This window comes from Natrix helvetica, assembly GCF_964273705.1.
Source record: "Natrix helvetica genome assembly, chromosome: 3".
Lineage (NCBI taxonomy): Eukaryota > Metazoa > Chordata > Lepidosauria > Squamata > Natricidae > Natrix > Natrix helvetica.
Genome location: NC_138549.1, coordinates 6777772 through 6790271, shown reverse-complemented (window position 1 = coordinate 6790271; position 12500 = coordinate 6777772). Strand labels below are relative to the sequence as shown.

The following is a 12500-nucleotide window of genomic DNA, read 5'->3' as shown; positions in this document are numbered from 1 at the left end:
ACTGTATATTCCTTGCAGGAGTTGGTCCTTTGCATCCTTTTCGAGAGTCCCTGAGGCCACTTGGAGGTTTGTCTGTGTCCTCAGGGTCACCCCAATAGCACTCTTGATTCCTGTAGTCTGCAATTTTTCTTCTGGAAATCCATTCCTTCTCCCACACACCATTTAAAAGCTGTTCAACCCAAATTGTATAGCTAAAAGTCTTTGAATGGGGTGGGAGTAGGAATGGATTTCCAGAGAGACTACAGAAACCAGGAGCACCACCAGGTTGACCCTGAGGACACAGATAAACCTCCAAGTGGCCTCAAGGACTCCCGAAAAGGATGCAAAGGACCAACTGCCTGCAAGGAATATCAATCCTTCCATTCCCCACTATCCTGTCAGAGCTGAAGGAGCTTCTTGGATGAGAAGCGAAATGTCTTCAAAGAAAAACCAGAAAGTCCTGTTGCCTCCTGAAAAAAGAAAAACACCTTTGGGACAACCATGACCTGGATGACTGAGAATCTCTACAGACCTTCATCAGGAAAATTTGCACGTGTTATGACCATGTAGAGAACATTTGGAAAAAAAGAAACTGAACAAGGCATACAACGTTTACACGCACACACACACAGACAGAGCTATACACAGTAGTTTAGTATGAGTTTCCAAGTTGTATGCACTAAAATGACAGTTGGAGAACAGCAGAAGAGACCGAGGAGCAGAGTCAAGAGAGGAAGCAGCCTGGAATCCTTACATTCCTGCAAGTGGTCTAAGTTTAGCCCTTCTTGAATTCTATTTACTCTTATCCAGCGCCGGCTTAATGCTGACCACTAGTTGACCAGATTCTTGTGTATAGGCAACGAACCATAAATCAGCTTAATTGGAACGTTAAGTTTGATTCTGATTCTTCCCACGTGATGAGCTCTTTATCATCACCTTCATTTTGTTTTTTAAATAAATATTTTTATTGTATATTTATTTATTTATTTATTTATTTATTACTTGAACTTATTAGTCGCCCCCTCTCCCCACAGGGACTCGGGGCGACGTACAAAAGTATTATATAGTGTACAGAGGAGGTAAGAATAAATAAATAAGTTACAATACCTAAAAAAGTTAAAACCCCAGTGAAATTAACCCTTAAAAACTAAAATTACCAATTAAAAATGCCCTGGGCTGGAGAGGTTGTAGTATTATGCCAGGTCAGCTAGTCGAAACAGGTAGGTTTTCAGCTTCATACGGAAGGAGCGAAGGTCGGTTGTTGTCCTGATGTCTGGGGGGAGGTCATTCCAAAGGGTGGGGCCCACTACAGAGAAGGCCCTACTCCTGGGCGCTGCCCTCTGGCACTCTCTGGAGGACGGCACCCGGAGTAGTCCCTCTCTGTGTGAGTGGACGGGTCGCAGGGATGTATGGGGCAGGACGCGATCCCGCAGGTAACTAGGCCCTGTGCCATGGAGCGCTTTGAAGGTGGTAACCAGCACCTTGAAGCGCACCCGGTAGGCCACAGGAAGCCAGTGCAGCTCGCGCAGGATAGGTGTTATATGGGAGAACCTCGATCTCCCCATAATTACCCGCGCGGCTGCATTCTGGACCAACTGCAGTCTCCGGGTGCACCTCAAGGGGAGCCCCATGTAGAGAGCATTACAGTAGTCCAGGCGAGACGTCACCAGCGCGTGAGTGACTGTGCGCAAGGCCTCCCGGTATATGTTTCTTTATTTCCAGTTTTGCTGCAGCAGTGTATCCTTTCTGAGTATATATAGTTTTATACACCCTGATTATAACCAATATTCTCTTAATTAAACATTTATAATCTCTTTTAAATACACAATGTTGTCCATCATAGTTATAGACATTATTTTCAAAATTGTACCGTAACATTCTATATATTTATCTCTCTCCTTTCCCCTCTCTACTTCCTTCTCCTTCCTTCTCCTCCCTTTTCGTCTTCTCCTCTCTCCTCTTCTCCACTTCCCTCTCCTTCCCTCTCTCCTAGTCCTCTCCGCTCGTCCATTTCCTTCTCTCCTTTCCCCTCTCTCCTTTCCTTTTATTCCTTCTCTCACCTTCATTTTGGCTGGTAGTTATAAGCCACCTGTCAAGATTGATCCACAAAGCACCTCTTTCTGCTGGCAGCTTGACAAAGAAGCTAAGGGAGGAGGGGTGGTTGGCCATGATTAGAACGTGTGGGGAGCTGGGAGGGAGAAAGGAATTTACGTTTGCCATTGGCAGCCTGAGAAATTCTCACAGTTCCAAGGTCAGAAGCAGAAGACTTTCAAAAGACGCAAATTGTTTCCCAAAATCAAACGTTTAACCTGGATGTGGTGGACACTGAGTGCCACGGGTGAAGGAAAAGGAGTTTTCACTATACTCTCGCTTCACGCGAAAATCTCAGAACTGGCTTTGCTTCTTCTTGTACCTGTATGGACCTATCAGTAAAGTTTTACACTTGGTAATAAAAATGTCCCGGGAGTTTCTTTTACTTGACAGGTCAACGGGATGGTTGATACCATCTTTCATTGTATTTATCACCCAGTTATGAATCAGACTGGACAAAGGTACCAAACGTTTGATATCAAACATATCAAAATGGATATGCACATTCCCTTTTCAAAGCTATTTGGAATGTTAAGGGAATTCCAGAAGAACAGAACTAGTCTTTTTGTTAATTATAAGAAGTAATGATTTACCTTTGATCAGTTTCTAGCTCTTGGAGGTTGGTAAAACTGTTGAGTGGGTCTTGTTGAGCGCCTTGGCTGCCCATCGCCCCCTCTGCGAAATTCTAAAGTTTGTTCGTAGGTCATTTCTTCCTCCTCCTGCAAGTAAACAACATGATTTAGAAAGGCACACGACTGTAAAGATATCCTTCTGTCTATGCAGAATTATCTTTTTAAAAAAAAGAAAAATAAAAGAAACACAGAGACGGTTACAAGTTAGGGGGTTTTTGCCTTCCAAAATACAGATCCAATATCCCGAAGTTACTTTTTCAAGAGGCAACTGGACTGCCGGGTTTTTCTTCTAAGATGTTTCGCTTCTCCTCCAGGAAGCTTCTTCAGCTCAAGGAAAGCTGAAGAGGAGGAGGGGCGAAAGGTCTTCAAAGAAAAACTAGAAAGTTCAGTTGCCTCTTGAAAAAGCACCCCGCCCTTTGCACCCCCCGCGCATGTGCACGTGAGCCTCTGCCCCACCTCCCGCACATGCGCAGGTGTCTCTCGCATGTGCCCCACCCACCCCTGTTTATGCGCAACAGGGACCCAAAAATCAGCTGGCCAGCGTGAGGCACGCACGCATGCGCAATGGAGCTGAGCTGAGGCGACACCTTGCGTGCCTGCAGAGAGGGCTCTGAGTGCCACCTGTGGCACATGTACCATAGTTTCGCCATCACAGGTATATATTATAATTAATGGCAGTGTTCATAAGTATCACTAAATTAGGGTGCTATAAGCAGGGTTTTCTGAAGAAGAAGCTTTAAGATTAAGCAATTGTTTTATAGATGGCAGCTACCACCAGCAAGGCTGGCAAAAATGTTTAAGAACATGTCTACCAAATGTTGGAAATGTAATCAGATACTGGGCTCATACTATCACATGTGGTGGACATGTCCAAAGGCAAAAAAAAATATTGGGACAAAAAAAATATAAATGGTTAGAAAAAAATGGTAAAGCAACACATAGATCTAAAACTAGAAATATTTTTGTTGGGTATCTTACCAGAAAAAGTACAATAAAGGGAATATTTAATTTAATTTACATGTGTCAATAATGGCGAGAATTGTATTTGCACAATAGTGGATAAACAAAGAGATCCCTACAGATGAAAGTGTAATTTAAAAAAATACTAGAATGTGTAGAAATGGATAGATTAACACTTAAAATTAAGGAGAAGGAAGAAACAGAATATTTTTTTTAGCATGGAATTCGTTTTACCAATGGTTAACTATCAGAAACAGAAATTTAAAAGCTCAAGAGAATTATTAATTATATAAGGAAGGTTTATTAAAATGGATAAGCAAATATTAATATTATTATTATGTGATCATTATCAATGTTATAAATATTATCATTATTATTATTATTATTGCTATTTCTCAAAATTAAAAGTACCCAGACAATATACTGTTCATGTAGACATTGAATTTTTTAATGTTTATTTTTTAAAATGTGTGTATATATTTATATATAGTAAGCAACTGTTATATTTCTCCAATTTCTTCTCTCGCTACCTAAATGTGACAGGTAGAGCACAAGCACAAAATTATGTCATACATCAATGACAGATCAGAGTGAATGGCTGATTATTATAGTTTTTTGTCAGCCCTTCCCCATGATTTGCTAAAAACAAGCCAGCCACATAATAGCTTGATGTTATGCACAGCGTGGTACATAGAGAGCAGCCGAACATGTCATCTCCAAGAACATTTTTGAGACAGTGTGAAATAAATTGAAGTTGAACTGTTCTTTTAACTGTCCAATTATAACCCATCACAAATATGTGAGGAATTTAAGGTATCGCTTATATCCCTGGTATTTACACCACAAGAAGCAAACGCTACAAGAGATGGAGATTTATTTTATGTACCAATTCATTTCAATGAGTTTGCTAGAGTTAGTCAGACTTTGCAGGGGGGGGGGGGGGATTGTTGGTAGCCGGCAGTCATGTTAGAATATTCATGACTGGGAGAGACATGGTAACAAGGTCAGCCAATGAATAGGCATAGCAACTAAGTCAGCCAATGGGAGCTTAAACCTTCTGAGTCTGTGCAGAGAAATGAAACTGAAACTTAAGAAGAAAGCAGTCTGCTGCTCTGAGACGTAAACTAGCAGTCTGTCTGGGCTTGTCTGCTTAAATGAAGCTAACTGCTTGTGTTTGCCTGTAACTCTCCTGCCTTGTGTTTACTTGTGTTGGTACTGTACATTTATTCATCTATTCTTATGTATATAAAGAAGTTAATGAATCCAGCTGAATCCGTTATCTGTGTGTGCTTTCTGGATTTGATTTTTGTGCAACAAACTCTGACAAGTCAGCAGAAGTAGCCTGCAGTACTGCACTCCAACCACTAGGCCACTGAGGCTTTAAATAAATGTTTCAGACTCGGTATACTGCTGCTAAAACATGTACAAATTCATTTCAATAACTTTGCTAGAGTTAGGCAGATTTTTCGTTCATAACATTTGCGGGGGGGGGGGGGAATCCAGCTGAGCTAATTAAGGCTAAGGATTAAATTAAAAAATATATATTTTCACATTCCATGCCAATTCTTATTTTCATCTCAACGCTGAGCCTCACGTGGCATGATAGAAAACATACTTCTCTTTTACTTTCCTGATACCTTCGGAAAAACAAATGAACAAAAAAAAAACCCCAAAATTCATCCAGAAATTACTACACCATTCCAACAGCTGTTATCTTACATTTTAATATTTAGGTTGAAATTTCAGATATACAACCTGTTTTTTTTTTCCTCCACTTTTTTTTTTTTTTGCAATTGTAATTCAAACTCCAGTTAGAAAGGGCTAAAAGTCAAGAAAATTGGGAAGGAATGAGAAGCTAGAAACATACAACCCAGGGACTAAATATCAGGGAACGATTCCTGAGAATTAATCCTCTTTGGGGGACTTAATTTTAATAGGATCAACAAATGATAAGTCAACACTTTTAATCTTATCCTTTTTATAATTGAGTGTGAGGCGCTGATCTTTTCTCAAATTGTCTACTGCACAACTATTGTTTCATCTAAATAGAAACACTAACTGGATTGGAAATAAAGACTCTTTTATGTTCAGTTCAACTCCTGGTGGACACATGGCTGATGCTTTCTTGGCTACAGGATACAATAGGCTGTTTTTTATTTTATTTTTAATTTAATGAGTTTGATTTTTCTCTCTTTGGGCACAATGAGAAAATATCTGCTGCAAACTCTGTACTGGCGACAGGAAGGGCATCCGGCCAAAGGAATTACAGGCTCATAAAAGCTTCTTTCATTCAGGTACTAATCAGGTTTGACCTTCTTAAGATCTGAAGACAAGCCAAGATCAGTTAGATGCTGCAATGGACCTAGGGTTTAAGCAGGGGGTGGGGGAATTGGAATGATTTTATCTGAAATGCCATTCCCGTGTGAGGATGAGTAATAATAATAATATTGCAAGCCATCGAGGGTTATTATGTGGTCAGATGGATAGCTAATAAATTTTATAAATAAGTAAAGAGATCAAACGTCAACATCTAATTTTTTTTTAAAAAGGAAGTGAGGTGAGGAATCTGACCGAAGGGTCCCCAAAATAACATTTGGAAATAAATGGAAGATTGCTCCAATCAGTACTTTGTTGGAACTGTGTCTGTGAGGAAGGAAGGGAGGAAGGGAGGGGAGGGAAGTAAAATAGAAAGAGAGCAATAAGGAAAAGGAAAACAGGAAGGAAGGAAGGAAGGAAGGAAGGAAGGAAGGAAGGAAGGAAGATAGAAAGAGAGCAATAAGGCATAGGAAAACAGGAAGGAAGGAAGGAAGGAAGGAAGGAAGGAAGGAAGGAAGGAAGGAAGGAAGGAAGGAAGGAAGGGGAAATAGAAATAGAGCAACAAGGAAGAAGAATACAGGAAGGAAGGTAGGGGAAATAGAAAGAGAGCAATAAGGAAGAAGAAAACAGGAAGGAAGGAAGGAGGGAGGGAGGGAGGGAGGGAGGGAGGGAAGGAAGGAAGGAAGGAAGGAAGGAAGGAAGGAAGGAAGGGGAAATAGAAATAGAGCAACAAGGAAGAAGAATACAGGAAGGAAGGTAGGGGAAATAGAAAGAGAGCAATAAGGAAGAAGAAAACAGGAAGGAAGGAAGGAGGGAGGGAGGGAGGGAGGGAAGGAAGGAAGGAAGGAAGGAAGGAAGGAAGGAAGGAAGGAAGGAAGGAAGGAAGGTTCATAATGGCAAAAATCCCGTGGAGAACAAAGTATATTTCATCTTTTAAAAATATGATTGGAGATACATTAGGTTTGTTGTGGAGTATGTTTTGCCTGAGAATTTGTGGTTTGCTGTGTTGTGTGCCTTGAGTAGGTTTTAGTGCAGTGTGTCTGTAGGTGTCAGATTCCATGTGCTACGCTTTAATCCAATCTCCCCCGTTATTGGAGTATGAAATAGGCTCATATCTTTTATGGATATTTAAACAAGAGTCCTCAATTACACTGCCTGGCTAAGAACAAAAGCATTGTTTAATTTGGAAAATGAATATCAATGAATTTGGCCTCGTTCTTAAGAAGGGCGATTCTGGAGCAAGATTTCAGTTGTTGGGTTCCATGGCTAACTATGGGTGCTTCTGCCATCTGCCACACCGGGGGAAGCCACTTATGTGCGGTGCAACAAACCCGTCATGCCCCCCTGGGACTCTGACAGGGAGATGGAAGACGAACAGCTGACAGAGAGCGAGAGAGTGGCTCCGTTGGCTGTGGAGGAAACTGGGGAAGGGCATAGTCAGGCTGGGAAGAGCAGGGGAGACGTAGAACAAGGGAGAGGGGGTTCAGATGAAGACCGAGGCCCACCCCCTCCTCATCCTAGGCGGGGGTGGGTTGCTAGTGGCGTTACTGCCAGTTCGCTTTGCTCGTGCATGCACCCACCACACGTTGCTTGTGCACGCACAGTTGCTTGTAAATTGTTCTGTGCATGTGCAGAACATTCTAAAATGAATAAAAAACATGCCTGCAACGGCATGAGTGACCGGGGAACCAGTTCGGGGGCATGGCCAGCCTGTCATCCCTACAGGTTTGGTGACCCAGTCCCTATTTCCACTACCGGTTTGCCTGATCCGGTATCAACCCACTTCTGATCCTAGGGAGCACAGGGAAGAACGCAGAAGAGAGCAACGGGGGGTTGCATGGTTTACGAGGAAGGAAAGGCCTCCGATTCCCTACACAAGGCACACCTGGGGATGGAGTTTAAAGGAGAGGCAGTTGGGAGGGGCCTTTGTCAGGAACAAATGCTGAGCTCACGTTGTGTAGAGTTGTGGCCTGCGTTTCTGGCATTCCGCCCGACTGTTTGCAGTATTTACGACCTTCTGTGTCTTTATCTCGTCTTGCTGGATTCGCTCCTGGGACTCCCTATCTTGTCCTCCTGGAGTGATTGATAGCAGTCATTCTGCTTACAGCGTTTGGGCTGCAGGTTTGAGGAAGAACTTTTCTCCAAGCAACTTCCAGTGAAAGGGACATTGAGAGCACAGTTGGGGACTCATAAGTTGCCTTTGTGCTACGCCCCCAGTCATCACATAACCATTGAAGATATTGCTGGTGTTTGATGAACCCACCACTGGAGCAGAGCTGCCAGGAGAAGGGAACAGCTAAGGAACAAGGGCTGACTCAGGAGTAAAGGCACAGGTGGATGGTGAACGTCTCCTCCCAGAAGGAATAAAGAGGAGCAAAAGGGGAGGGGAGTTTGCAGGAGACAATTAGTTCAATTCATGAGGGTGAAGATCCGTTCCTGACTCCTTGCCAAGTAATTGCTGCTACAGCTTGGAGTTTGGAAGATGTAGGCCTGGCGGCTCTCCAAGCCTGATAAGGGTCAGTAGTTGTGAAATCTCTTGAAAGATTGTTGGCCGGGACTTTGCTGGAGAGGAATTCCCTTTCACCTAAATAAAAGAGGTTTTATTGGGATGAGGAGTCTGCTTCGTGCTTTTGGGAAGCCTAGGTCAGAACATACTGAGTCTTTACACAGCATCAGAAGTGGGTTGCCCCTGGTTCGGCCCGGATCAGGCGAACCGGTAGTGACAGCGGCGGGAAGCTCCGCCCACACGCCCAGATGCTTCTGCACATGCGCAGAAGCGTCACGCAAATCTGTAGTTAAAAAAAAAGAGAACCCCACCTCTGCACAGCATGTATGCTACTAAATCATTCTGATCACTAACTGTCCTTTTCGCTATTCCTTCTAGATGAATCGGACAGCCTCTGGGGGAAAAAAATACCAATCCTAAAAGCTGGCAATTAATCATTCTCCGGATTAACCAAAGTGACATTTCACAAGTGAAACAAAATATGAAAAGCGCCTTGCTCTTCATTCCGTGAGCTTATAATTATAAAACAGAAACTTAGAAAGCGTCAATCGGAGGCGTCAAGAAGATACCGCTCGTGTGGTCCTTAGAGTACCTCCTTCTGGAAATACGAACATTAGAAAAGACAGAATATTTTTTTTAAAAGTGATAGAATGCCGAAACAGATTATTTAGAAGAGTTAGCAGATTTCTCATGAGTGCAACTTTTAAACAATTTAACAGTTTAAGCCAATGTTTTCTGGTGCGCTGGACTAAAGGGGAAAAAAAAGACTGGAAGATATTGCAAAATCAATTTCAATTCTAGTAGTAAATAAAACTTTAGTTCTTGGCTTGATGGCCATTCCCATTAGCCTCAGTACCATTTCAAGGGAATAAACTTAAGCAGTCACAACCAAATAAATAGTTTTTGGACTCAGAAGGGATGTAGAATAGCTAGGTTCTCATTTTTCCCGAGACGGTAGCACGGTTCAGTTCCTTGAAAATGGTGAAAATGAATAAAGTTGGCAGATTGAATGGCTGTTGACCAAACATCCATAAAACCTAACACAATTTTACAGTTAAATGTCCGTGTACTCCAGTGGTGGGTTATGACCGGCATGCCCCGGTACAGGTGTACCAGTGCCTGCCGGGAGCACCGGGTACCGTTCTGGTACGGTGCTCCGGAGGGCCCACCCACCCGCACACCTTACCGGTATTTGAGCTCTTCGGCGCTTCTGCACACAGAGCATACGGCGTCTGCATGATGCTCCACCGAGCAGCTGGAGCGTCACGGAGGCACTGCAAGAGTCACAGGAGGTAAGGATGCATGCGTGTGCTGCCCGCATCTGTGTGCATGCTGCACGTGTTCATGTGGTGGAGGCGGGGCCCCGTTGCACCCTACCGGTTGCAACGGGATCTGGAACCCACCACTGATGTACTCAGATGAAGAAGTGGATTTTTATGCCATCTTGTGCACTAATACTATGTTGCTAAGACTGAAGCATCTTTTCACAGGGAATTTCTCTGCTGAATATAACTCCACATTGACCACAGGAAAGGCATCCGGCCAGTAAACAATCAGCTGCATTCAACTGCCCCGACTCCGCCCCTCAAGGGATTATGAGGTCATTAAAAGATGATGATGATTTCTACATGCTGAACTATGTACAACTGGGCCCAATTCGCACTGGGACTTGACCAAATTGTGACTGTGACTACATCTATCCAACACAAGAGTGTCAAAACAGAGCCTATAATGGAGATTTCGCTGATTTACTGGCTGTGACAAACGAAATGAAACAAATGATATTTGCAAATCAGGTACAGGTAGTCCTCAACTTACAACAGTTCGCTTAGTGACTGTTTGAAGTTACGACGACTCTGAAAAAAGTGACTTAGGACCAGTTTTCCCGCTTAATGACCATTGCAGCATCCCCACGGTCACGTGATTGACATTTGGATGCTTGAACAACGGACTCATGTTTACAACGGTTCCTGTGTCACGTGATCCCCTTTTGCAATCTTCTTTTGACAAGCAAAGTCAACGGGGAAACCAGATTCACTTAACGACTGTGTGACTGACTTAACAACAACCATGATTAACTTAACAACTGTAAAATGGGGCAAAATAAGTTTCTCACTTAGCAACATAAATTTTGGGCTCAACTGTGGTCGTAAATTGAGGAGTACCTGTATAGATTTGCAATCTCAATGATGTCTGACTCTGAAGGCAGCTGATAACTGTCAGACGGCCCTGGCCCCGTCTCTGCCTATGACGCAGAGCCCTCATCAGAGCCTTCCCCAGACTCCAGGACTGGCCCAGGTTCCTCCCCAACCTCCCCGCTGTCCAAATCTGCTGCAGACCACAACACTAAAGTTGTGTGTGTGTGTGTGTGTGTGTGTGTATGTATATGTATTGTGTCACAACCCCTGGTATGCCCAAATATGGGAGGGAGCATACTGCTTCCCTTTTTCTGTCTTTCGGCTCACCCTAAGAGCCATCCAGGCAGAAAGCCATTTTTTTATGTTGCCTTTGTTACATTTGTGTTGCATTTGTGCTGATAAATAAAATAAAAGACTAGTTTAGATCTATTTCAAGCTATTTACCTCTCATCAGGTAGCCATAGGTTCGAATTCCAGTAAGGGTATGGCTAGCTGATGAGAGCTAAATAGCTTCAAATAGATCTATACTAGTCTCCCTTTATTTATTTATCAGCACAAATACAACATATATATATATATAATAAAAATGCTGAACATATTCCTCTGGCCTTTACTTTTTGCTCAACTATCTGGAATAAAGACTGTGGTTTCTTTTTCTCTTCCTTTGTATAAAGTTGATTAAAAGCTCAATTACAAAATGTATAAAATAAGGTAAGAAGCTACATTGCTAGCCGCTCTGTTCCTCATTAAAGTAATTGATTTGCAGACCTTCTTCATTTGCATTGAAAGATCATTCCAGAACATACACGGGGAAGCTGTAGCAAATCATATCTTCTCAGCAGGTATACATATATATATATATATATACACGGGTCTCAAACATAAAAATGCCTTGCTTTCATCTTATGTAATTTTTTTTAAGACGGACTCAACCCTTTTAAGGATTCTACCTCCATGGGGAAAAAAAGGCCCTGAGATGTGAATTCTTAATTATAGTAAGAATGAATTATACTTAAGAACCTTAGGTTGGAACAGATATTTCCATTGTTGGGTCTATAGTAAACTTGCTGCCATCAACGTATATAAGATCAGAGTTGTCTAAGTCTTTTTCCATTAAACCCAAAAGATGATTTTGTCTACCATGGACGAATGGCTATGGAAGTTGATGGAATTGGCAAAGATGGCTGAAATGACTATATTACTTCTACTTGGAAACCACTTCTGGACTTTGTGCTTGAGGTGGAAAAAAAATTATGAAATTTTGATTTTGGGTTTTACTGATTAGATTGATTTTCCGTTATAGAAATGGCTAGTTTACATTATTATATTTTATATAGTTTACTTATTATTATTATGGAAAAGTTAAAAGTTGAGGTTCGATGCTAATGCTTCAGTCTACTGCAGGGGTGTCAAACTCAATTTCATCAGGGTTGTGTTTGATCCTGGGAGGTCAGGGTGGGCGTGGCCATGGAGGGCATGGCTGGCGTGACATCACTTGTGTTGGGGGCGCCTGTGGCAGCCTGAGCACTCTGCCGCGAAAATGGGCTTCCGAACTCTGTTTTTGGCTGCGACGACTTTTGCAATCCTCTGCCAATAAAAATGGAGTTCGGGAGGGCTGCGGTTTCAACCGATTCAACGTTACCCTAAAATACATCCCTGGAGGGGAAAAATTTATGGTGGGTGCTTGGTCCAGGCTTCCACAGTACAACAGTACCAATTGGGCCATGATTCACCCAGTTGTCCCAGCTACACACCTAGCTGCCCCATTGGTCACCAGGAGCCAGGGAACAGTGGATTTACAGGTGCCCACTGACCTGATGGAAAAACTGAAGGAAGCTCTCGCATCCGATGACTGGATCAAACAGCTCTCGCGAGCTC

General features: G+C 42.7%; 1 protein-coding gene across 1 annotated transcript in view; it reads right to left on the bottom strand.

Moving 5' to 3' along the window:
* Positions 1-12500, bottom strand: part of TDRD3 (tudor domain containing 3) — a 68570-nt gene that overhangs the window by 841 nt on the left and 55229 nt on the right. Inside the window, exon 13 of the mRNA XM_081949480.1 lies at positions 2664-2789. Coding sequence (XP_081805606.1) covers positions 2670-2789 — 120 coding nt within the window. The 3' untranslated portion in view covers positions 2664-2669. The remainder of the gene's footprint in view (positions 1-2663; positions 2790-12500) is intronic.